This window comes from Etheostoma cragini, chromosome 3 (assembly GCF_013103735.1).
Source record: "Etheostoma cragini isolate CJK2018 chromosome 3, CSU_Ecrag_1.0, whole genome shotgun sequence".
In the NCBI taxonomy this organism is placed as follows: Eukaryota; Metazoa; Chordata; class Actinopteri; order Perciformes; family Percidae; genus Etheostoma; species Etheostoma cragini.
In genome coordinates this window covers 11,951,431-11,979,248 of record NC_048409.1, presented here as the reverse complement: position 1 = coordinate 11,979,248, position 27,818 = coordinate 11,951,431, and the positions used below count along the sequence as shown (strand labels likewise).

Sequence of the window (27,818 nt, the reverse complement as noted above, 5' to 3'; positions counted from 1 at the left end):
TCAGTTCTGCAGATGCCTGGATCCAAACTTTTAAGTTACAGCGGACAAGTTAACAATTCTGTCTGATATCAAGTTATGTCATTCATCTCACTATTCATCTGATATGAGTGACGCATCTTCATTGCAGAGCTCCTCTAACATCACAGAGATTCAGAGGATATTCTTTTTCAGCTATGACAATCTGAGAGAGAGAGAGAGAGAGACAGAGACAGAGAGAATAGCTTATATCCCTTCATATAAAAGGAAAAAGCTGTTGTTTTTTGTCTCAGTGACACATTATCCACTTTGCTGTTTGCTAATGTAGGCAGTCTGTGTTAAACTGTATATGACCCTGACAGTGGAGTGTGTGCCAGTCTAGAAAAAGTCTGGCACTTGTGTTTCCTGGCACCTGCTCTCTAAAATATACAATGACTATATTAAAAGTGAATCAACTGGTACAGGAGCTGGAACGTCTTTTAACAGCTACTCAATTAATTCACATGAGAGTGTAAATTGCAATGTGTGCACCAGAGTATAATGCAGCCCTATTTCATCACTTTGAGTTTACGGAGGAGGATTATTGATCTAAATTGAATTCGGTGTGTTGTATTTTTGATTAATTGTGTTTTTTCTTGAAACATTTATTTTTAACCAAGTATTTCAAACTGTATATCAAAGCACACCATTTGCTTGGTTTTGGACTGGTTGGCATTCAATGTTTTCATTTATTGATACAGTACTTAGTATAGTACAGAGAGCTTTTGATAGTCTTAACCCAGCACAGCCAATACACGTGGTTTGGACTGCACAGGAGCATGCATGAAAATAGAGCTCGGAAATTATAAATGTTACACCTTAATTTGATGTTTTCCTAAATCATAGTGTTGCTCTAACTGCAGAAACTGTAAACATTCACTGCTATACAACATTTCTACACATGACAAGGACAAACATCATGAGACAACGTACAGTACAGTTGAGTTCTCGTGCGCAGCTTTTTTTAAACTGAATTCAAAAGACATACCACACTTTCAATTAACCCACAAGGTTACCATTGGACAGTCAGAAAGCCAGGTGTGTGTGTGTGTGTGTGTGTGTGTGTGTGTGTGTGTGTGTGTGAGAGAGATCCTCTGATTACTGAATGAATTTGTGCAAGAGCAACAGTAGTAGTAGTTCCAGGAGTGTGTAGGTGGGTGTTTGAATGAAAGATGAGTCCATTGCTTTTTCAGTGTCCTTGAGCGAGATAATGAATGCACACCAGTTTATAAGATTCTCTCTCTCTCTCTCTCGCTCACTCACTCAAACACACACACAATGACTCTTCAACGACCTTGTCTTTAGCATCTGCAAACATGATATGACTGAAATGTGCTGTGGAGGAGGAGTGTGACCATGAAACTTTCTGTTTCCCTTTGGTTTTTATTGCTGTCTTTATTCATATTCACCATATGCAAATTGACTTTGTGTTTGCTTTCATATTTTTGATTTGCTGTAGTTATGATATTATAATGTTATGTTGTGGGAGATAATAAAACCCAGCAACATTTTAAATATTCAAAAAAGGCTTCCCTTTTAACAAAGAAAGTTTTTTTCTGCCGCTAGGGCTCTCCATAATGGTCTCTCAATCAAAACACAGACTTTTTGATGACGTTGTGAAGTCGTGTGGGATCATCGGAGTTGTTGTCTTAATCGTTGTTTAATCATTAAACAAGCATTATTACCAATTACGTTGAGTAACATTTATTTTAGAGACATTTATTAGTGTCACGGCATTCTAATAAAATAGCTGCAGTGTTTCCCACATGAATACTTAGATTCTATTTGTGGTGGTAGCTTGTAACAGACAGAGTTATAAACACAATGCCACAAGTCGTGCTCCAAAAATGTGCCTCTCTTTTTTATTAGTGTTATGCAGTGCCGCTGCAGTTTCTCCCTTTAAACCGACACACACAAAAGAGATTTCACTAACAAGTTGGTGCAGGTAACGCTATGTGTTCTACTGCTCACATGATGAGTAAATATAGCACTGTGGAGACCTGGAATAGTACGGTTGATGTTGTAGAATAAAGTATCAGTGTGAAATCTTTGTTTAGTTGTTCGTGGATTACAAACTAACCGCTTAGCAAGCTGGAAAGCTAACGGTAGCCATCAGCTAAAATTGGAGACCTTGTGTTGGACGCCGTGGATTTTTCCCGGGAATGTCGCCATAGACACCCAGTTCATAATACTGTAAATGATAGGGCTTTCATTAGTAGTCTACAGGCTCCAACATTGTTACCTCATGGCAATAGACAGTGACTTAACAGACATGTATTTAAAGGGCTCATATGATGCTCATTTTCAGGTCAATTGTATTTAGAGGTCATATCAGAATAGGTTTACATGGTTTACTTAAAAAAAAAAACATTTTTTCCTGTACTACACATTGCTGCAGCTCCTCTTTTCACCCTCTGTGTTGAGCTCTCTGTTTTAACTACAGAGTGACGCATCACACTTCTGTTCAATCTTTGTTGGGAGTTGCACATGTGCAGTAGCTACGTAAGCACTGCTAGCCAGTCAGAAGCAGAGCATGAGGGCCTAAAACGCTAGCAGCTAGGCGACCATTATAACGTGTTTTACAAAGTGATGCACGTTTGTCACAGAAGTAAAGGCTGGACTACAATAAAGCTGTTTAGCAGTTGGTGAACAGTGTAAGCCCCTTTAGAAAGGACTTTGGTCTTTTTCACTTTGTAAATCTATAATGGGCACAAACAAGATGTATGACACAATAAAGGAAAGCCAAAAAGCATAATATGAGCACTTTAAATTAAATTATTTGAGATTATTACTTTAACATTTTGCATCATGTTAGACAATAGGTCAAGTACCTGCCTCCCTCTGTCTCTGGCAGCCATATACTGTAAGCCCACATAGTCTTATACCTCTCTTTAGAACATGTTTGGGCCCCAATACATTTGATAAATAGCTTTTCATAAGTTTGCAAATAGTTAAAGCTATATTGCGTAGTTTCTTTAACCCCCATGAGGAATTCTAAGTAATGACAACAACACTATTGGCGCATCCATACCGTCTAATGAACGAAATAGCAATAATTCCTACTCCTTTCCCGTAACAAAAACATTACCGAGCTGTTCAAGAGCCGTAAAGTGACATCCGTGTCTGACCTCAGTCCCTCTGTCATTTTTTAGCGCTCTCCAACTAGCAAAAGCCACACCAATGGTAACCCGTGTATGTCTTTGCCGGGAGTCACTTTCTTTTTTGGATTTTAGTCTTTCTGCTGAATGTAAAGGTCTTTTCTTTAGGAGTACAATCACTGACTGAAACATTTTGTGGGTGCTTTGTCTGGTTTTCAGCCATGCCTTTTCCTGTTGCAGCAGGCCTCTTTGTCTCGCAAGCAGAAACACTACTGACTGTTGTCCTTTCTCAGCGGGGACATAAAATGCATTACTCAACTCCTGTGCGCAAAAGTTGCCAGATAGTGAGAAATCCTGAGAGAATTTGGTGGAGCTGATAGGCTTAATTGGCTTTGTCTCAACTAATTTGGCATGGCTTGAATGTAACGCACGTTCATTAATATAAAATAGTTATATTTATATACACTATAGTTTTAAGTAAAAAAATCATCCCTTTCGCAGTACAATCAATAAGAATGGTCTTTGAAAATTTAAATGGAAGGAGGTGAGAGGGATCGGTATGAGTGACTCAGAGTGCAGCAGAGGGGCCATGAGGTTATGGCATTGGAAACACACAATCCCAACACACACACATTTATTCCACACGTCTCTCCCTGCAGAAACAGGGACCTCAGGACGTAGGAATTAAATCTTATCGCTGCAAAAACTCACGTAGGAATTCTTCGCCAGTGAATGAAAAACATCAGACTGTTTGTGTGACTGTGTCTGTGTATAGTCTGTCAGTGTGTGTGTCTCAGTCTGTGTGTACATTCGTGCAGGATGTGTGGGCATTTCAGTGGTGTGGACTCCTTAAATCTCATCTACTGGATGTCTCGCTCTCCTTTCTCTGCTTCTCTCGTTCCATCTATTTGTCCTTCCCCAGCACACAACACTTACAAATCATTCATTTTTTGCAATGTCACTCCCCTCTAAGGCCCACTCTTAAAGCAGCAAAGAGTTACAAAGGATTTACTGGAAGTAGCAATCGAAACTCTTTTCTGATTATGTTGCTGTGTTCTCATACTATAAACCTTAATAAAACATTGTAGTCACCTGTTGTCCGGTGTTCAGTCATCTACATGCATCTATGAAATGTACATTATGGATACAGTATACTTAATCTGGTTATGTTACACACAGTACTAACAGCAAGCAGATATACTGTATGCTGTATGCACAGTTGAATATGTTAAGAGTTCCACAATAGTGGTACTATGAAGCATCCAGTGCCTGGAAAACAGATCTGCCTGGAAAAACAGTGTTCTTCATAATAATGACGTCATGAGACACAACTTAAAAAAATAAATGTTAAAGTGTTTTAGGGTTTCTATGGCAATTATACATGTGGCATCTCTCCTTAATATTACATCCAGTATCATCAGCATATGTAGAGATGTAGAGACAGCGGAAAGGTGTGGTTCGAAGGGGTTTCTGAAGCTACGTGTCAGACCATTCGGCAAGTGGTTCCGAAGAAGCATTCTGGCAGCCTCACCCGCATTTGAGGCAGATTAAATGTCAAATGAAAACTTCTAATAATTCTACTAGCCAGTTCCACTGGGAAGTTTTGGGCACAATTGGTGGGGTCGTAATGGACAAAATACACATGTATTTATTATGTGGTGTTTTCCTTTGCGGGGTGCAAATGTTTCACCAACACAAGTTCCTTCCCGAGACCAATTTTTAGATACACCATCGCTGTGACGAGACAATTGGGATTGGTTCAAAGCAATACAAACAACCAAGGCCATTTTATCTCACATTGAGGAGTGTATGTATGAAGGCAGCGCTGTAGAAATAGGTCTGACAAGTCAGACTACATGAAGCCTGACAAGATGGATTTTTGTATGATCTCGTGATATCGCGAGAATCCAGCTGCAAGGTAAACACAGTTAAGTCAGTTTTATATGTAAATTGAGTGCCTTGCTGAAGAAGGTCTTTACTTTGGTTGATGTTGTCAATTGTTGTCATTCCTGCTGGGGGCCTTTGTTTTGTAATTATTGTAATGTAAATGCTGTTTCTACTCCACCCCGTGGTCTTAAATCAATGAATCTTAATCTGAAATGTCAGAACAGAGAAAATAAATCCTCAAAACATTTAAACCATTTTAGCCTTTTAGTTGTTTCAACTCGTCTCATTTGGTTATTGTTGTCAGCTGTTTGAAGGTCAATTTGACAAAGTTAAGTGTATGATACAAAAAAGCATTTACTGTACACAAATTAAATCCAAACTCAATGTATATTTACATCATTTGTTTCTGTGAACTCTACAGAGTTCCAGAGTTGCACGTTAAAGGCAACTATAAAAAGCACAAGATAACTTCATTATATCCACACAATGAAGGTAAATGTAAGGTCATTGCAGAAATGACTGTCCAGCTCCTTATGTTTGTCATTCAGACTGTTGCCTGGGGAGGCATCGATCACGTTAAGTGTTTGAACATCAATCATTGCTTATTTTTGGGACCGTGAAGCTTTTCTCTCATGACTCACTCTGCTCCGTGACGTGCTCTTCTCAGGAAAATTTGATTTTGGAAAAAGACTGCAGACAACCAAGTCATTAAGCTCCATTGTTTCCATAACTTCCAAAACAACACTTGTTTTATCGGCGTCACTTCACCAGTTAAAATTTGAATCCAGTGACGGCACTCATTGCTAAGTATTTGTTGTTTCACATCTCATCTGCAACACAACAGAACCTTTACGTGCTCCCTATACTCAGTTGTTCAGTAAATAATCTGATTCATTCATTTGAAATAGTTCTGTGGTTCAAAGTAAAGTGATTTACCCTTTCACATAGGTTTACATGAAGTGATTTAATAGCTGGGGTTGATTACTCGGAGAAAGATGTGACTTTAGAACAGTTTCCAGCTGCAGTAAATGTGTTTAACCTTTCTAATAAAAATGTCCTCATTCATTTAAACTAAAACAGATATACACATTTTATTATTTTGGGTTGTGGACCGATCAAACAACTTGAAGAGGGAAACAATATTGGAGTGATCACTCGGGCACATAAGCCAATAATTAAGGCATTCTCATGCTGAATGTAAATTTAAATGGACTGTTCTTATATAGCACTTTTTTAGTCTCAACAACTACTCGAAATCCATTTACATAGTACAGGACCCATTGACCATTCAGCCACATCCCCACACTGTGACCGAGGCTGCCGTGCAAGGTGCCACCTCACCAGTTAAACACTCACACACATTTACACACTGATGGCCCAGCATCGGGGGCAACCTGGGGTTCAGTGTCTTGCCCGAGGACACTTTGACATGGGACTGCAGGGACAGGAATCCAACCACCAACCTTCTACCTAATAACTATTAACTTACTGGACAGCTGTTTTGTTTCTTTATTGTTGGGTTTCTGTTGTGTTAGAGGGGGGAGGGGGGCTGGTTGACTAGTAGAGGAGGCATTCTAAATGCTTGTTTCATGTGTGGCTTAGGCTACCTTAGTGTGCTGTGATGCCCCTCTCCGCCATGTCTGCCTGCCACTTTGTTTATTTGGCTGTGTCACTGCCCAATGTTAGTTGAGTGCAGATTTGAGTCGCGCATGCGTCGCTTTGCGATGAGTGTCAACACAGTAAAAATGGACCTACTTAACGAAGTTTGTTCACTTCTGTCTACAAGATAGAAATCAAACATAACAAAGGTTGTCAGTTACATGGCGTTTTGAGCTAACGTTAGCAATCGAACAATCATAGATAACTAAAACGTTTTTGAAATGATTCCCATCTTCTGTTATTTTGTTATTGTTTGTAATGAGAAAAGTTTATTATTTTATAGATGTCACATAATTTATCATTACACATCATGCCGTTCAAATCTGAGCATGCGCAACTCACATCTGCACTCGACCAGAGCCGGTCTAACTAGACCATAGACAGTTAAAGAAATGGATCAACAGATCCCGTTGTTTTGGACGGAGACCAGTGAAGGATATTAGAAATACTTTTCCAGTGAGGGCTGAGCATTACTGCACAGCCTCCAACTGAGCTTGAGGACGTAGATGTGACGTGAGCAACCTATCTGAAAGATGTAAGTCTTCTGGTAGCTGTGCCAAGAGAAATCTCAGTCATTACCAATCTTGCAGAGACGGAGAGCGTAGGTATGTGTTAGGAGACAACATAAGCATAGGCTAATTTTTGCTAACTAAAATACTAGTTAACATTTATAATCAAACCTAAACAGCTAATTCCAGCTAAGTCCAAACTGCCCTGCGAGCATATATTATGCCCTATATTATTAGTCCTGTATTATGCGGTGATTCCTCCTCTGTGCAACAGTAAGTCGCATGGTTATGCCACAATGGTTAGCCTATTTTTACAAAAACATCTGCTACGGAGCCATAACATGAATTACAAGGTAATGGAGCCTTTTATACATTGAAGTGTTTCTTTAGAAATAAACAACGGACAAATAGAGTCTTTAAACGCTTCAGATTTAATGTTATTCACTGTCAAAGTGACGCCAAAATGAATGGCAGTCAATGGAATGCCATAGGCCGGTGATGGCTTGGTAGCATCAAAATGGCGTCACAGGGAGCTTTGCTTAGAGAGGAGAGGCTTACCCCCTTGGACTAGACTCTCATCGGGTATGGCGCGTTATGCCCGTAAACCGGAGAGTGCGCGACTCAAATCTGCAATTGACTCACACCGGGCGAGGACAGACTGCTTTTCTTACAGGTGCTGCAGGTGGGCGTGGCAGAGGGTCGTTAGTAGAGTGGCAGATCCTGGGCTCGTTAATTGGCAACACCTGTGCTCTGTGGGCTAATGAACTTTTAAAAGGCCTCTTGGATTTAGTTGGCGTCATGCTGGCCTTGGTTGCTGCACCACTACACATGCATTATTTCACTCATGCACCCACTCATATTACTGAACTCATTAATTACACATCCCACTGTTAGTTTAAGATCATTTTTGCTTCACGATTGAAACTAAGAAATAATTTATTAATTGGCTTTTTTGTGTATATTTCTCTTTTTGTCATGGCTGTGTGGTTTTTGACAATGAGTAAGCAATTTGAGTGTGTAAAACTGTTTAAAGTGGCTGGTGTGCCGTGTTGAATTTATCTATAAATTGCCTCCTTTTTTTTTGAAAATATTGTGTCGGAGCTTAACTCCACACTTATCCATCTTTTGGTGCCAATCCAGTAATAGTTTTATATGTTTAGTTTTTGATGGTTTACGTAGTGGTCATATATCCTTGTCTTGACAATGTAATGTTAATAAACTCTATTTTTTGTATAGCAGTTTCTGGTCCCAATTAATTCTGGGTCTGTGCATTTGATATCACTTAGATTGAACTCCTGAGAGACATATCTGTCTCTTTAGCTGCCAAGTGTTCCACTTCTATCATTAGCTAGTTACTAACTTTGTCTGTCTGCCACTCGGGTGTGTTGTGGAAAGTTGAAAATTTCTGTAAAAACAAACTTCTGGCAGTAAGATTGGCATTATTGGCCTCTGTTATTGACGTGAAATGTAGTCCTTACTAGTAACTGTCACAAATAAACCTTTTTTGCATCTTGCCCTGTCAATTGTAAAGCATCTTCTGTCATTTCAGAGACTGACATTCCCCAGTGTGTACATGACCTGCCCCCAATCCCAATTCCCTCATCAACTCCTCGGCATACACACCTTCCCTTTAGCCCTAAAACTCTTTCCAGCCAAAGTGAATATGTCCCTTTCGACTTAGTTGCCTGTTCTGACTTTCTGTCTGTTGACAAACCTTTTTTTTTTTCAAAGACATAGTTAAGATAAGATAAAGACAATTATACACAGAAGTTTTATTAATATCACCCTAACTGCATAAAGTTACAACAGCAATTACATCACTATTGCAGACAGATTACTTGACCATGTAAACACATGTGTAGTGTGTGTGATTGTGTGATCTGATTCCTGGACTTTATTTGTACACTTGGTTACCTTTTGGGCAACAGTCAACTCTAAGTTTCATTGAGTGCTTTGCACAGATAATGTGGATTTTCTGGGGCTTTTACTAAAGGGATAAAGAACCTCACAAATTCTCATATTATCACCTTAGAAGCATGTACTTCACACACGAACACAGTTATGCAGGCGTGTGTGTTAACAGCTGTTACTGCTCTTTCTGAGGCCAAGTAAACACCCTCCCCCCGCCCCCACACACACACACACACTCATCTTCCTCTCCTGACGAGGCCTAGCTCTCTATGTCCGTTAAGGTATGGAGCGGTGTGGAGGTGGGAACACCGGGATGCAGGACGGATGGATGGCTTGTTAAGAGGGCGGTGAGGTATTACTTTAAAAGTCTCTCTCCACCCCCGTCGGAAGTCAGTGGGACAGGCAGCCGACGGGTTTTCCAGAGGATGGGAAACCTGGAGGCTGGAATTATTGCTCATTTGGAGAAGCCAGAGCTTTGGCTCAGCTATGGTGTCTGAACCCTGTATGCATATAGGCCGTTAACCATGTATATGGAACAAATAGCCTACTCCCATTCATACTGTTAAAGGCCCATATTGTTGAATTTAGCATGTTAGTCCTTTTTTGTCCCTCTAAGTATGGCTTGAAGGTAGGGGAAAAAAATCATCTCTCATACGATACTAGAAAGTGGGGTGCACTTAAAGTATCGTATGTGTATTCTCTATCAGAATGTTCCAGCTGATGGTTACAACAAATGAAATATTCAAACCCATCGAATGGAGATATTCTGTATCTGCATAACTCATACATGTTTCCCCAAAAGTTAACCTGACATATTTGATATCTTTGGAAACTTGAGTTTAAAGTTTGGCTGGTCAACTTGAGCTTGTAATGACTGGCCCACCTGTGGGTCACTGAGATTTAACAGGCTTTCTAAAATGCATGTATGTGTTTTACATTTCTGCTGACTATATGTTATATATGACATATTTTATTACCCTCTATGCAGCTGTTGGTTTCAGCTCATGCAGTATGAAAACCACTTGAAGGGACCAAACTTGCTTGAGTTATGCAATCCATCACCATTTGCATTGCTTTTGTTTTATGTTATGCTACTTTAGATGCAAACAGGGACCATACTTACTGTAAAACTCTCCCTGATGGTGCGTTCAAGGGTTTGTGAGAAGCTCTTACATCTTTCTGATCAAATTCACATAAGGCTTCATGGTGTCCATGTTTGTCTTCTGTGTTTGATCTAATGGACAAAAGACTGTAATTCATGCATGTTTTTTTTAACTCTCAAATTTCAGCAACGAGTAGTTTCAAAACAGCCCCTGCTCAACATTGGACAAAAGAAAAGATAGGTACTTAATAGTAACTGTGATTGATTATTTGTGTATCAAGCAAGATTTGAGTCTGTAATTTGGTTTTCACTGTATTCTGAAATCAATTGAAACAATAACTGCCTAGAAGTTAGTAAATCAATCTACAAACTTAAGGGTATGCTTTTGGAGAATGGTCAGTTAACTGACACAGACCACATCATTTTGGTGAGCAACTTAGTTAAATGGAACAACAGATATTTAAGTGGAAGTGAGGTTAAATGGAGTTGAGCACAAGGGGATGGATGGAGGGTCAAATAGGGACTGATGATAATAACCCTGGGGGATTGGTGGCTCGATTGCCCCCAACTTTTGGTTCCCTTAGTGACAGAGAATGACAAGAGGAAAAAGAAAGGCGGCTTTGGTTGAGAACTGGATGGATAGAAGAAGAAAAAAAGAAAGAAAGAAGGGGAAGCGGGTCAGATACACCTTTATACTGTAGGTAGGCAATGGAAACTAGATTACAGCAAGCCCTGGTCTGTCTCCCTGACATTGTTTGTCAGTGGTAAAAATAAACAGGATGTGCTATCGTTTTAATGGCAACAGAGCAACCAACAATAATGCAACATTTTACATTTGTAGGTTTCTTACTCCTAGTTCACTAAAAGAAATAGTTCAAGTAACATTGTGAGGAAAACTCTTTGTGTTTTTAAGGGGAATTACATGCTATAAATTCTTCTTGGCGAACAGTAGGGTGCTGTCCTAGCGGTTTCCCGCTGCTTCTCTCCTTTTTTATGCTAAGCTAAGCTGATCTTCTCCCGGCTCTACGCTTACAGCCAAAACAAGGTGATAGTGATCTTCACTAACATCTATCTCTAAAACAAAGCAGATTTCAGAAAATGTAGAACTAAATAAAGAACTATTTCTACTTTTACCACAGATTTTACAAGTGACAATGGACAGTATCGTCTAAGAGCTGATACACTGATAGTAAAGTTGGTGGTGGGCTATGTTTGGATTTCAGTGCTTTACCGGAGGACTCATGGTGGATGTTTGCTGAAGGTCACTCAGTAATCACTACACCTCCCAGACTGATGATATATTTTGTGATTGTGAAAGTCTGTGTAGATTAGCGGTTTCAGTTCAGTTTGGAATCAGTTGTGAAATGTACTGTGTGTGTGTGTGCGTGCGTGCGTGCTTGCTTGTGTGTGTGAAGTTGCTCTGCGTTGGGACAATTACTCAGCCTCAGGGATGAATGAGCTCTGTGGATTAGTTTTTTTTGTGTGTGTTTGTGTGACAGCGGACAGGAAGAGCAAGTGGAGGGGACAGGGAGGAGGAGCAGAGGGACGTGGGCAAGTGATTCTCCAGATGAGATCTAATATGTGAGACGATGCATCCTAAAGAGACGTTTTCTCATGGGCCCACCCCATGAATACAAATTTACCCTTGCCACCCACTCAGCTCTGGAAGGACGGATGCACCTTGCTTCAACCCGTAGTGGAGAAGTACAGCTTTTTCTTTTTTTTTACCTCAACGTTTACTTCCATCCAATCACAAAACTCAACTGTGGTGACTTCATGACAGCTGTTGTGAGTCATCCATTCATACCTTTCTCCTGTAACTGACTCTGTGTGCTCTCATTCAGTGTTATGGGGCCTCGTATTTATAATGTCGAAGCGATAGCTTGCGAGCATGTTGGCCAAAACGTAAAATGGTACCAACGAAAAGCAGCAGGTGAGTTTGTTAAAGGAGAAATTCTAGAAAATAATCAGTCTGCTTCTGTGTACTGACCTCAGAATTATCTGGAACAGGTCGCATGCATGTGTGCATGTGTGTTTCAGTCCATCCTTGTCTGTTTGAGGGTTTTGTTTGGTTTTAGCACGATTATGTGTGTGTGTGAGGACGTTTCTACTCATGTTTATTTGCTTGTTTGAAAATGTGTGTATGTGTGACAGAGAGAAAGAGAGATAACAGCCTGTAAATGTACTGGGGCCGGTCTTAGTGACATCACTGTTTGGGAGGATCTTAGTGGCCAGGCAAGTCAATTAGAGTTAAACTGAGTTTACCAGCTGTGTGTGTGTGTGTGTGTGTGTGTGTGTGTGTGTGTGTGTGTGTGTGTGTGTGTGTGTGTGTTTTTGTGTGAGAGAGAGAGAGAGAGAGAGAGGGTGAGAGAGAGGGAGAGGAAAAGGGGAGGAGATACAAAAAGGAGGGACGGAGTGAAGAGGAAGGGAGAGAGAAATAGTAAGGAGGTTTAGGAACTAGAGAGAGTTGTTGCCAGTGACACAGTGCAGGCAGACAGACAGACACAACAAATGTTCCTCCTGCAGCTTCCATATGCACTGCAGCGACACTAGTGTGTTTTAAACATCCAGTGCAGGCAACAGAGAAAGGGAGTTGCCTACTTGCAGAGGTCAGGCAGGCAGAGGGGAAACCGGTGGATGTTTTTAAGAGTTTGCTTATCTGACACTGACAACAGGATGAGAAGCTGAGTGAGGAAGCAGACAGTGGAGAAAAACATGGAGAGAGCAGCATTACCGACAGCCCATGTAAATAGGAGACATAGAAGAGACAGACACAGGTTACCTTGAGAGAGGGAAAAAAAAGAGGTAAATAGTCAACTTTGCCCATTCTGTCCAAAGGAGCGGGAGCGAGAGCCGAGGGATCGTAACACTGGAGCTCAAGGATAAACCATGGACTCTGCATACATCCCACCACACCTGGACGTGAGTACTACACACATCTCTTTCACACACACACACACACACACACACACACACACACACACACACACCCACACCCACACACACCTGTCTGTCTGTCAAGCCACAGGCCACAGGAACTGTGCTGCTGAAACCATTAGTCACTCTGGGGAACAACACACACACAAACACACAACTCAAACACATGCATATACCGCTGGCACACCGTGTTGCTCAATCAAAATCTTGTCCGGAGAGCAACTTGTCCAAGAATAATGCACCCATTATGAGTTCAAAGAGCATAACGTAACTCGCCAGCGCTGCAACGTACACAGTATGAATTGGCCCTCAGTGTTAACGCTCAGCAGCTTTAATGTGAAAAGCAGAGGTGTGTTTTTGTTCTGTATTTCACATCGACTTAGCTGTCAGACAAACGTCGAGAGCGGTCTCTGAGCTTTCAGCAGTTATGGGTTAGATATGTCAGTGTTTCCATTGATGCTTGTACAGTGTTGTGCCTCAGCGGTGCCTCCTGTTAACCACAGTGCACATTTGACACTGAGACCTCTGTGCATCCCAGGCCGGGACAAAAGGAAGAGGAAAAAGAGGAGGATGAGGATGAAAGTTCTAAATACATGGCAACCTGTTGATTCAAGCTCATGCAAATTAGACTAAAACCCTTACAAAGTGAGTGTGTGTAGATGTGATACCTGAGTCATTTATGTTGTAGAACTAGGGAAGTTCGGGGTCTAAACCATTTTTGAATGTGTGCTAAACCGCGCGCGCGCGCGCGTGTGTGTGTGTGTGTTTGTGTGTGTATGTTTGTCTAAATCAGTTTTTAACCACTCTCACATATTTACAACCCTGCTCTTCCACAGTACTACATCTTGGCATGTGTTTCTGCGTACGTGTTAGTGCTCACTCTACCTGGCAAACAGCATGTATTTAAACCCTGTACTGTTCTTAGCATGGATACACGTGTGTGTTTGACGTTTGGGTCATTAGCCAGCTAATCGGTCCAGCTGGGACGAATTAGAGAGCCGTTCTAATAGAGTCCAATAAAACCACACAGCAGCCTACCTGGAATACTGTTCTAATGATTTCATCTGTTACGCCTCAGAGAGCTGAACTACGACTTCACTATAGCAACTGTTTTGGACATCCCCCCTCCCCACACCCCATCACCTATTAACTCCACAGCTCAAAGTCGTGCATTAATGACTTGTTAAACATGAGGAGTATTGTGCAGTTTTAACCAACCTCAAAGTTAATTATATAGAATATGACGTGCATGCACCGTTTATATGGTACAGTTGCAAGTGGAAAAAGAGCAGCAGTGAATACAGATGTATCCTCAGAAGTGTTCTCAGGTGTGCATACGTACTCTCTACATCACATTTGGGCTCATGAGGCTGTCTGACATTACATATTTTTGATTATTAAAGTATGCTCAGAGAGAGAAAATTAACCCTGTGGCATGCACACTGCAAGTATCATGTTCTGAAAGAATGGGACGGCGGCATTGAAAAATGAGAGCTGGAAGGTGGGGGGATCAGGGAGAATGAGAGGAGGAATTTGGGAAAAGAAACACGGGAAGAACAACAGGAAGGGAAAGTTGAGGAACCAGGCGTAACATAAAGACAGCGGCGGTGGATAAATCAGCTAGCTGCGGTGACACTCCGGCCCTCTGGCCCGGCAACAGTCCGCCCCACTCTTCCGCAAAAACACCATTCATTTAGGGCCCAGAAGAAAAGAGCAACATTAATGGGAGAGAGGGAAGGAATGGGATGGTGATGTAGAGAAGTACAAAAACAGATATTGTTAACAAGAAAGAACAAGAGAAGTCAGGAAAAGGAAATTGACGGATGAATCAAGAAATGGGAAGGAGGAAACAGACAAGAGAAAAGCAGTTACATATCATATGACAGCATAGAGCACAACGCAAAAGGACAAAGTTTAAGGAATGCAAAGAGGAAGGAGGAAGAGGAAAAGGAACAGGGTTTGAAATAAACAGATAAAAAGAGAGGCAGTGAGATAGAAACATGACAGAAGCAGAAGCTAGAAATGGACGTCAGAGGTCAGAGGTTTTAATCAGCGAGTTCAGGGGCGACACTTGTCTGCCGCACCAGGGTCACGCCGCTGTCTGCTCGAGAGGTCAGGTCAAATCTAATATGTCTAATAGGCTGAGCTGCTGAGGCCCTAACTCTTCATCTACCCTTATCATGGACCCATTTATCATACAGCTCCCCTCTGTCGTCCCCCAAGAACATTTGATTAGTTCTTGTTCTCGCTTGAGGGAGAAAAAAAAAAGCATACAGTAAAGCAGGGACAGTCAGATATGAAGGCAGGAACTAGGGGGTGTAATCATTTAAATGTCAGTTTTTCCGGCTCACTGTGAGTCGAATGAGTCGACATCAGGATGAACATGACACATAAAGATGCAAAATTAGGCCTGGATCCTCTTTGCACGGTTTAAATTAGATAGAACCAGTCATAACACAGACACCCCGAGAGAAAAGAGAGGCTGTGTGTATGTCAAAGAGATGTAGGGCAAGCTGGCTTTCGTACAAACCTCTTTCTCGCTTTTCGTCCGTGTTTCTCTGCCTCACGCAGGCGATACCACACCCAGTTGTGTGACGAGTGAACCTTTGAACCTCAGAGTCACCTGGGCGGATTTCTAGGTGAGGAAGGTACAGGAGAGAGGTACTTGTGTTTTCCTTAATCTGCTTTACAAGCCCCCCCCAGTATATGGGAGAGGTTGTCCAGCACAGCGTCTAATCTGTAATTGTCCTCTGCTTCATTGCCTCAGGTAAAACAGCCCTGGGTGGGGCCGCAAGCTTATAATGGATAGCCTGCAACAATCCCACACTTGGAGGTGGCTTATTTTCCCAGGCCTGTCCTTTGAACCGTGCACCATGTGAACAACACACAATTTATAAAAATATACACACCTTCACACCTGTGACCTCCTTTTAACCCATTTTCTGACAGTGTGGTAAGATTAGCGGCCATTACAGTGTCATTATGTGTTCGCTAAGCCATAAACACCTCTGCTATCTCGCTTTAGAGGCCTTAATCTATTCTCTGTCCCTTAGAGAGATGAGATAAGGAGATAGAGGAGAGAGATATGTGAGAGCTCGGACAAGGTAAGAGATAACTACAAACTCAGAGTTCTTGGAGTAAGTGATAGACAGGTGCACTTTCTTTTGAAAAAGGATCATGTATACTTGTCCAGGCAACCAGGGCAACAATGAGTACAAGATTATGCGTTCTTATGTCCCAGTGTCTTGACTGTTAATTGTATAATAAAACATATTTGATCACAAAAATCAACGGGTACACGATTCACTTCAGTTTTACTTACTTTTACTTAAATTCTATTGCAGTTAAGAGTTTCTTGTCCTTGTCTCCTTTGCTCTGGCCTTTTTACACCTCAAACCGACCTCTTCAGGTCAAAGGGACTGTTAACTTGCTGCTTTCTAATTAGTGGCTCAGTTATTATTAACACCTGTACTACAGAGGTGCAGGGCGTTAGCTAGGTCACAGTGGTAATTGCGTGACCCCCTGTCTGTGGTCCTGTTCCCGCACTGAGAATAGTCATAGTCACTCAGATGAAAGAGGTTTTAGTCACTCAACACAGTCAAGTTTAGCTTAAGGAGCACAGTTGTTGCATCTCCGGGATTTTGGTCAGAATTTTGGTTCAGTAATTGGAACTTATTCACATGCATTCACACACATTTTTAACATAGATGGGCAAAGCTCAAAAGATACTTGGAACCCAAGGAAGGGAATTTCTAGGCAATTGAGGTGAGGTAGATAAAGACCAGGTGCAAACCAGAAACATTGCATATCTGAGCATATCTAAGCACACACAGTCATTACTTGAGGGATGGATTGCTGGCAGCGTGACTTTATCACTGCATGCACAGCTAATCTGTGTTTTAGCTTTTTCAATAACAGGCCGTTATCATTCTGTAATCTGTTGTTCTGCACAAAACACTAATGAAACCAGATCGTACATCTCTTGTCGCTCCTTAGTATTCATTTGTATGGTTTTTTTGCATATTTTGGCTGTGAAACAAGGCATTGCATTGCACATAGTGCTACAGTAGATGTGATTATGTAGCACACACATTTGCACACATTGGGCAAATCTAGATTCAAATGTTATACTAGCTTGTGAACAAAGTTTTTTTCTAATGATATTTTGTATTTGAAATCATATGTCATCATATTGCATATACACAAACTCCAAAGGAGTCTTAGAACTCCGCAGTTCAACTCATTCAAAATGGAGACTTTCCATTAACTCGTCATACAGACAAAGCTCCCCTTTTTCACCTCGACAATGTCCATTACTGTCAAGGTTAAGTGCGATGTAACACTTTTAAACACAGTTGATCCAAATGTAGGATTCAACCCTGATATCTGTTGTTTTCTGAGGATGTGGTGAAGGTTTGTTTATATGCTGTACACATACCTGTAATTTAAGGGTCACTTGCCTTAGGCCTTTAAATTAAAAGGTTTTTGTCTTCTTCACACATGCAGACAACATGATAGAAAGCTACTGAATGCTTTAATATTCTCTAGTGATTTAAAATGAAGGGAGAAGAAAGAAAATCTAGTCATCTGTCATTATGGCTGCCTCTACTGCTTTGCATGTCACTAGAGTCAACAACCTCTGATAAATGCTAGACATCTTTCATTCTTTGACACATAAACACGCACCATGATTAAATTACAGATAGAGACTGTTTAATGTCTTCTGCTTGGGTGTCCTAAGAGACATGTTGCCTTTGTGGGTAAGAGACTCGCCATAAATTAACAGAGAAAAAAACAAAGTGCCACTGTTTCTAGCCTGGAATAACTTGTAAACAACTTCATATGTATATGTGGACAGTAAATTTCTTGAACATATGCCACATGAAGGCTGAAGACTAATGAGAAACTGGTGTGTCCAGGAAGGAAAAGACATAAGCATGATATATAGAGTCCTGGAGCATCTTGGCTGAGTCATCTCTTTTGCAAATTACATATTATGCTTAAACTTGAAAATCCAAAGCACCTAAATTCAAGAAGCCCTCACAAATTTGTCTAAAGATGTTTAGATTGCTTTTTTTGTCTTCAATTCAGCACCTTCTGTTTTCTTTTCTTCCCCACACCTGTCCTCCCATCATCTCCCTCCAGGTCCACCATGTTCCCTGCTAACCTCCTGCTCCTCATGGTCCTGCTGCTACCTCACGCCTCGTCTGGTCGCCAGGGTGGAGACACCAGCAAGATTGACCATGACAGGGTGCCTTCGTCCATGTTGCCCCCACCGGCTGGTCCCTTCCACCTGGAGCCCAGTTTGGCTCAGACCATCCAGAATCTCCTCCTGAGCCGTCTTGGCCTGCAGTCACAACCTAACCCTCGGTCCGAAGTGCCAGTGCCCGGGTACCTCCTGGATCTTTACCGCTTCCACAAGCAGCAGTACCATCTAGTGGAGGACCCTTCGTTTAGCTTCCCAAGCCAGCACATCCAGCAGGCTAACACCGTACGAAGCTTTCACCACACTGGTGAGCTTACTGCCACATCATGACGCCATGTTGTCAACCTATTTTACTGCAGTACAGTTCAGGTTTTGATTTGTAGTTGTTTGGCCTTTGAACTTTGGTGTTCAGTATAGCTTTACATGTATTCTGTGGAATTCTTTTATTAACCACAGATGAGGTATAAAGATTTATGACAGTAGCAGATGTTTGTTGTGACTCACGCTTTAACAATCTACACATTAAGTAACATCCATCTGTGCACTCTTAGATAAGAAGGGTTGTCATAATCCTAAAGTCTTCTTTCAAAACATGTGTGGGAGCATAGTTAGATACAATGAGGGAAGTGTGTTCTGGACTTTGCACTGCAATTCTGATCATGGCTGGATTAACCTGTTAGGGGGCCCACAAGGCAAACACTTGTCTGTTGGGCCCCCATTGATCCCCAACCTACCACCCTGTGTCGGTCACCAGTTCCAACTAAATCCAGTACAACTGCTTCTGGAATAATACTCATTATTTGTTAGTAAATGGTTTAATTTGATTGAACACCACTTTATTAGGAATATGCATTACATCCGGTTAATTAACTATAAACATGATAAAGCTGTAAAACTTGACACAGGGTCCCTGCAGCAGATGTTGAATTGCATAATGCATACTTGTGTAGGACTGGTTGAAAGATTAAGAGCCTCAAATTAAAGACTACTTCACAAGAAAATGTAATTCTGTATTCCTTTTATTGTTGATAATCCAGTCTAGAATTAGATACAATAAATATAAAATGCAATTCACTCAATACCTATAGCAAAGGGTAAAACCTGGAACTTACAGTGTCAATGTGAGCTAGATTTCTACCATTGTAACCTATTTGCTGATATTGGTACCTAGTTTGGTAATTTCCCTGCGTTTGAGATCATTTGGATTCAGGATCTGGCAAATGACAAAACTGACTACTCTAGCCAGCATCTGTTTGTGTCTTGTTGAGTGTATACAAACCATACAAACCCAAGTAAGTACAACCAAACTAAACTACCGTACCCCCTTGTTTCTCTTCATCTTTCTCTTAGAGCCCCTTGGTGACAATCCCATAGCAGTGGATCATAAGAGGGAGCACATCTCCTTTAATGTTTCCTCCATCCCTCAGGATGAGAGAGTGATCTCCGCTGAGCTTCGGCTCCTCCGTAGTCACAGAGCCTCCCTGGGTCCTGGGGCCCACAGACTAAACCTTTACCTCGCTGAGCATTATAAGGACCCTGAGCCCACCCTGCTGGAAACAAGGTTACTCCCCACGGGCCTCCACAGTCACAAAGCAAGTGGTTTCTGGGAGGCCTTCAGCCTAAGTGCAGAGCTCCTCCATGAGGCCCTTGCTGGGACTGGCAGTCTGGGCTTTCTCCTGGAGGTCAGACCTGAAAACAGCACCGCCTCGCTCCCTGATCAGCGCCTCTTCTCTGCAGGAGGTGAGAAAGAGGCAGAGAAACACAAGCAGGGACACCTGAGGGTATGCAGGTCTGTGGGTCAAGACGAGCACAGCTGGGCCCAGGAGAGACCCCTCTTGGTGACTTATAGTCATGACGGGCGTGGGGAGCCCTTAGTCAAACATGGTAGGAGGACCCCCAGTGGAGGCCAGAGGATGAGAGGAAGAAAGGGGACAAAAGAGAGGGGCAGGAGCAGCAGCAAGGGCCGCAAGAGAGACCAAGCCTCTGGGAGGGCCAAAAAAACGGGGTATAGAGTGCCTGGCTGGGGGGGTGATAAAGGAGGGGTCAGTTGGAGCGATAGTGGAAGGGTGAAAAGAAATGGGGGTCGTGCTGCGAAACTGAAACGCCTTTCTCGTAACAGATGCCGCCGTCATCCTCTATATGTAGATTTCAACGATGTGGGCTGGCATAAGTGGATCATTGCACCCAGCGGCTACGATGCCTTCTTCTGCCTGGGAGAGTGTCGCTTTCCTCTGGCCGACCACATGAACTCTTCTAGCCACGCGATGGTGCAAACTCTGGTAAACTCTGTGAATGGAGCAGTCCCCCGAGCCTGCTGCGTCCCCACCTCCCTCAGTCCCATCGCCCTGCTCTACCTGGACCCTCAAGACCGAGTGGTGTTGAAGAACTACCAGGACATGGTGGTGGAGGGCTGCGGCTGCCGGTAGTGGGCTGGAGAACTCACCCAGAGAAAGCCAGACGTGGACGGAGGAGCATCGAGGGAATAGACGAAAGACAGAAGCATGAAAAGGCAGATGGTGGGAAGAAGAGACTGTTGAAGCCAGCTAACTGCAAACAGACATGGAGACTGATAAAGACAAATGTAATATGTAGCGTGAGGAGGATGAGTGGAGAGGAGGGAGATAAGGGAATGGAAAGAGCAGCTAAATCTTCATTATCAGGAGTAAGAAAAAATGGTCAGACATAGAAAGAGAAAGAAAAAGAGTTGCAGAAACAGACAAAATCTGCCACACAACAGGATAAATAGTTGGAAAATAAAGCATTGGAAGCAAATAATATTTTCAACACAAGTAAACTGCCAGGAATTACTTTTCACATTTTCCCATTTAGTGATGATGCAGCTGTTAACACCACCAAACGACAGGCTACTTGTTCTCTCAAAAGAAGCCAGCGCTTTCACATCAAATAGTTTATTCTGTATCCCAGTGTTTGCCACTCATCTCTCTCACACACACACACACACACACACACAAACACAAACACACACACACACACACACACACACACACACGACTGTCTGACAGGCACATGCACATGTCTTTGGCAGTCGGTAAACATTCAAAGTAGGCATTCATGGACACCCAATTCTTCAGCTCTGGAGCCGAATCCTGTAACTCCCTGATGGACTTTCTGAAGATCAACAGCATTAAGCAATACGACAATGGCACTAGCACGGCATCTAAACTTTGTGACAGTGTTGTTTCTGCAGTATTTAAACCAAGAAGTAGGGTGCATCTGATTTTACAGTATGAACATTAATATAATGACAGACTGTCCCCTTTACAAGCACCCCTACATCAGAAGCTATTTAAAACCACAACAATAATGCTGAGGAACTATTATGCTATTGTTTGAATGTACTACTATCACTATTATTTAAAAAGAGACTCTTTTTTTTTTACACTTCTTTTGCAGACGTGAAGAAAATCCAAGTGATGGTTGTCTTGTGATTATACATAATTCCACTGAATGGCGATTCTAACTTAAAAGAAACGTTATATATTTAAATAGCAGCAATATGGTGTATTTAATCTTAAACATATTTAAGATACCTGCACTCAACAGAGCAAACTGAAAGCCTGCCGTCCACATGAAGTAAGTTATAGTAGCTTTACGTCCGTACAAATGTTCAGTGTATTGAAACAACCGTCCGTGTTACTTCAACCTCTCATCTTAGCATTGCACACATTTTGGTGTCCTACACATGAAAGCAGACATAAGTGGTGTTGCCTTTAAAAGCTCAACTAACAAGTCAATTGAAAGCTCTGTGTATTGTAGCTACCGACGTGTGTAACAACAGGTGTCTTTGCTAGTTGTGTATGCATGTGTCAAGAAAAAAGGAGGACTGACATTAAAACTGGGACTTTAGTGCCTTTCAAACAGGAGCTTTGGAAGTGTTCTCTGCTGAGCTTAGTAATTGTTTTTCAGTGTTGCATTTCTCTCTCTCAATGGAAACATTTAAGCAACAGCTTGTAAAATGTTTGACAATATACCTCTAATAAACAAAGCAAACAGCACAAGTGTCGCGTGACTTTCTTTTTGCATCAACTTTTTTCTTTTTCTGAGGTCTGTGGGCATGAAGAAAGCTGTTAATATAGACATTTTTCTTCAGTGGGTGATGGAATTTTTGCCAGGTTCAGGAAGAAAAAAGGGAAGCCAGGGGTCAGGTGTGTATAAAGTCTGTATGAACAACGTTTCGTTTCCTGATATATATATATATATATATATATATATATATATATATATATATATATATATATATATATATATATATATATATATATATATATGTATATATATATGTATGTATTCCGTCACATTCCGCTTTCTTTTCGTTTGCATTCTAAACTCCGGTGGCTTTCTGAGGACTATGGTTAACTGTCTCCTCAGATCTCTGCAGGGTAAATCCAGACAGCTTGCTAGACTATCTGTCCAGTCTGAGTTTTGTCTCACACGACAACAACGTACACATGTTCCACCAAAACAAGTTCCTGCCTGAGGCTATTTTGCAGCGGCGCTGTTGCTCCGTGTGGAGACGACTGTGAATGGCTTAAAGAAATGCCAATGCTGTGTGGACTAGCAGACCCTCCTCCGTAGACTAATGTGTATGGACTAAAGTGTAGCTATGGAAGTAGCTTCAAATTCTCACATCAGAATCAGAATCAGACTTAGAAATACTTTTTTGATCCTCAACGGAAAATTAGTTGCAAAAAGTATATAAATATCAAAGTAGAAATATAAATAAAAGCAATACAAGGAGTGTGGATACAGTATGTACAGTATTTACATTGTTAAGGAATTGTAATAGTGAACAGTAATAACAAATAAACAGTAGCAGCAGAGTGTTGCACATTATAATTTAAGCCGGTGTTATCGCACAAAACAGATAATATTGTCCATTTTAAAACTCACTAAGTGTCTATGTGTTAGACACTCAGAGGGAGGACTTATGAAGTTTGACGGCCACAGGCAGGAATTACTTTCTGTGGCAAAACCGCTGTGAGTTTAAAATGCAAAGGGAATAGTCCACCGAACATCCTTGCTGCCAAAACCAGTGAACCACTGTGTCAATTCACACTACCACCCGTGAGCAGTGCTCACGTGTTTCTGATAGTAGACAGCACACATGGAGGCAGAAAGAAAGAAAGAAAGAATGTAGATTCAGGCAATAAGAATAAGGAGCAAAAAATTCTACACTTGGCGGCATGTCATCGATGCAGGGCTCACACCAACTCAACAGCATCTGCGACTGACACATACTTGCACATTTGAGAAGAGGACTCTGCCCTCTGCATACGCACAAATCAAACAGGTGTACCAGGTTTTCACCTGGTGCCCCCTTACTCTCTTTGCTAGTGCAGTGCCCTTTCAAAACATGCCTGTTTAGAAGGGGCCCAATGCTTGGCCCCAAGGGGCGCTGGAGGGTGGGTGCTGATGGTGCTGCAGCACCCCCTAGTGCCCGGGCACCCCTGGTGATAGGAGAAGGAACCATGCAAAAGGATTTTATTTATTTATTATTTTTTTTATAACATGAGGTGCCTGTCTGAAAAAATATCTAAAACGTTTTGAATATTTACAGACGTGCATACTGTACGTGTGAGTGGAAAAGGTGAGTCATATTGCTACTTGGCTAGCAGCCATAAGTGTGAATGCAATCTATCTTTATTTTTGCTTCATTATAAAGAACATAAACAGCAAATGGGGACTTATTTGCATTATCAAATGTTCAAATATTTGTTACATTAACGTTCCGTGTCGAGTACAGAACCTTAAAAGATGTTTTTACTGTAACACTTAATACTGTTCACCTGTTGAATGCCACTTTGCACTGTGTACTATGATTTTCGAAACTGCCTGCGTAATTTTACTTTGTTATATATACATTCTGTAACACATCTGGACTGTAAGCTGCCATTTTAGCGTGAAATTTAACTGGCTGTACACAGCTCAAACTCTCCAAACTTCCTTCCCCCGCATATTTCACCTCTCAACATTTGTCATGAGTACACTGGAAACTGTGTGTGTGTGTGTGTGTGTGTGTGTGTGTGTGTGTGTGTGTGTGTGTGTGTGTGTGAAGAAAAAGCAGAGCAAAGAAAAGAAGGCGTCAAGGCAGATAAAGTCACATACAGTGCCTGATATCATGTTCACTTATGGTGTGTGCCCCTGCTGCTCTGCATAGCTCCTCTTGTAGATAGCACTGTGGGTCAGAGCCAATATATTTCATCTCATGGGCTGTTACACATCGGGCTTCACTTAGTGGTTGACTGATAACCTCTGGCCTTTTTCCTCAGTGACCCCCCTCTTTCTCCTACAATCCATTCCTTATTCTACCTTTACTGACTAATGTCTCTCTCTCATCCTTCAGCTTCCCCTTTGCAAATAACAGCTTTCTCAACCTTGTTTTTTTTTTTTTTCAATCTCAGCCTATTTGCCAATCACCTGCCCGTCCTGACACAGTTTTCGCTTATAAACCTTTCATCTCTTTCAACCTGACCCATTGACTCCTTCTCCCGGGTGCTGGATTAGAAACAGGTGTTAAACAGTCCCTTTGTCCGTCATGATGAAATGTGTGGAGTTATAATTGCTATGCCCTTGTGCTGCTGATTGGATTCTAAAACAATTAAAATAAAATGTCCCTATTCAGGCACTTTACTTTGCACCTGTATCATTATAATTTAAAATGTTTCTTCAAAGACTGTGTGATTGTTTGAATTTTGTTATTTGACTGTTTTTGTGATATTTGTACTGACAGTTGTGATTTTTTTAAATAGCGTTGTGTGTAAAATCAGAATACCCCTGACATCTTGAAGTCAGTTCAGTACAAACTCATGATGTACAGCTAAAGGTTGTTGAAGCCCAGAGAAGTTCATCTTACAATCTATTGTAGATCTCGAAATTTCCAAACATGGTAAATATTTCCGGAATATTTGAGGAACATGATCTAGATTTGATGGAATTGTGCAGCCTAAAAAAAATGTTAAGGGACTTAATTGTCTATGGAGCTTGCTACTGTCCTTGTTTATATGTTACAACATCATAAATGTATTTTCCAAAGGCCAGCATACTTCAGTGTATTTTTCTCAAATTGTGCAGTGTTAGATCATCACACTTTGACCTCTAACTTCATTGAGGCCGTACGCTGCCTCTATCTCATCTCTGACTTTTTAACACGTTTTCTCCCTCCTTCCTCTCCCAGGTGCTCTGGTCCTGAAGGTTGTGGAGCACAGAGACAGGATATGCCCAGGCTTATCTTGTCAGGTGTGGAGTCTGTTTGAGGCTGGGTAGCAGCGCCCTTGACCCAGTCAGTCCTGAGGAACACCTTCCCTCAGTCAATAAATCATACAGGGGGCTAGGGAAGAGCGGTGAAGGGTTACTCCCAGTGGCCGGGCTGCTCGGGCACATGGCTGTGCTTCTGACCAGGTGTCTGGATTTATCTGTGATGAACGCCAGATAAGCAGCCGGAGAGAAGGAGGGAGTACAAATGCCTCGCATTACAGATAGTTCTTCACACAAGGAGTGGAGACGGTCTATCAGAGATTTTTGGATAATCACAAACAGAGTACAGTTCACAAAAATAGTGCAGCCAGAGCCGTAGCCAGGATTTCAGACATACTGAGGTCCACAGAGTCCCGCATCCCCCCAGAGCAGCCCCACTCATTAACACTGTTAGAAAGGTCCCCCAATCTGAAATAACAATTCAAATTTTACTTTTTATAGCACAATTACAACACGTTATCTCAGTTGCAACAAAGCACATCGCCACAGTTTCAGAACTTGATTAAAATTGGACCATAATCCATAACAGGTTATCTTTTTTTGTTAGGCAGACAGAACAGAATCATAGGCTCTGTGGTAGGATGTTTCCTACATGCAACACGCTGTAGTAAACTTACACCAATTTGACAGTTTTATATTTTGTGTATAATTGCAGTTGTTAAAAAAACAAAATCCCATAAACAACACTGAAGACAGGACTTAAAAAAGGACTAGGGTCCTGCTTTTCATGTCCAGTTATACTTTGGAACACATCCCAGTTACAGTATGTAGTTGGGCCCGCTGCCCCTGGGTAGCTTCTCTGTTCTTCTCTCTCTCTCTCTCTCTTTCTTTCTCTCTCTCTGTCTGTCCTTGCAGGAGTAGCGTCTGGTGTGCGGGAGTCAGGATTCCAGCTGCCACTCATCTACCACAATCAACCTCTGCTTCATGTGATTTAGATGGTAGACAACATTTTCACACTCCCATTTGAACCATGACTCCTTCTGCCACTCCATTCCTGCTGGATCCACCACCAGGGGATCTCTTTTTCTCTCTCAGTTCCCTGACCTGTTTCCCCCCTTGGAAACATTGAATTGCCACTTGAGTACTTTGTTTAATTCACACTCCTGGCTCTGCGTCTGTCGGCGTTTGGGTTCTGTTTATCATTCGAACGTAACAGGCTCAACAGAGAGATGTCATGCACGGATGACAGGTGTGGGCGATTACTTCGTGGTTGAGTGTTGACAGATTTCACGATGGCTGGCCTGCCACTCCTCCCACCCTCACTGATAGAGCTGAGGTTAGCCATTGACAGAAGTAGCCTCGTCTGTCCCTGGTGTCCCCTACAGATTGACAAGGAAACTACAGCAATCCCTCCTCCCTGTTGGACTCACAGCTGGAGCCCACCCGCAGTACATACATAACATTTAACGATATCTGTCTAAAGCATATCCTGGATTACTACTTTATACAATTTGATATGATGATTTTAAAAAAGCTATGCATTTGACCATTTGTGTGCACACAAGAAGACACAAGTACATTCAGAAAAAATGGCTCAGAAATGCGGACACCAAGAGGTGCAGCCAGAGTGTTTCCCGCAGGTTTTTTAAACAGCGGTGATAAACAAAAGCCAAGATGACATTGATATACCAGCAGCAGAACTACCAGGGCATCCCTTATACTGCCGGGGTCACAAACACTTAATGGCTGAAAATATTCCCTTTTGGATGTCAGAAACAGTTTTCAATCATGCTAACCCCTCAAGTACACTAAATTGCAGTTTGATACATATAGTGTGTCACACAATAAAATGATAGTGTCCCAAATCACTACAGCAGATGTGGATGTTTCTACGAGTTGTGTGCTGCTGCTGCTGAGTTGGTGGCTTCAGTCTGGAACACACAAAACAGATAGCGAGGGTTTCTGGTTTCGCCTCCAAGCTTCAAAGACTAACTCATGCTGAAACCGAATGAGCAAAACCGGACCTCTGGGTCACAGAGCGAGGCAGGTGCAGCACGTCGAACGCTGGAAAGGCCGATCGGAAGCAGTCTTGTCACAAGCCAGAACCCTTACCCCTGATGTCCCTTTTCTCTGAATCTGTGTGCATGCATGTTTGATGTAGTGGTCCAGAGGTTGCATAAGGACCAGCTGTTGTCCTAAATTTATCATTGTCAGTTGTCTCTGTCTGAATATCAGTTTAAACAGTGCATTAACCAACAACAGTTTGCATACCATGCAGG

The 27,818-nt window shown here is 41.9% G+C and overlaps 1 protein-coding gene across 1 annotated transcript; it reads left to right on the top strand.

The window, feature by feature from the left end:
• Positions 1-12,589: 12,589 nt before the first annotated feature.
• Positions 12,590-22,340, top strand: bmp16 (bone morphogenetic protein 16). Its single transcript, XM_034867515.1, has 3 exons — positions 12,590-13,103; positions 18,264-18,631; positions 19,675-22,340. The coding sequence occupies exons 2-3, from the start codon at positions 18,271-18,273 to the stop codon at positions 20,748-20,750; spliced, it is 1,437 nt and encodes a 478-aa protein (XP_034723406.1). The 5' UTR covers positions 12,590-13,103; positions 18,264-18,270; the 3' UTR covers positions 20,751-22,340.
• Positions 22,341-27,818: the final 5,478 nt, after the last annotated feature.

Bases quoted from the DNA above. Each gene is read 5' to 3' on its own strand.
- bmp16 (XM_034867515.1), top strand. From the start codon at position 18,271: ATGTTCCCTGCTAACCTCCTGCTCCTCATGGTCCTGCTGCTACCTCAC. The intron at 18,632-19,674 runs GTGAGCTTACTG...TCTTTCTCTTAG, and splicing joins ACGAAGCTTTCACCACACTG to AGCCCCTTGGTGACAATCCC.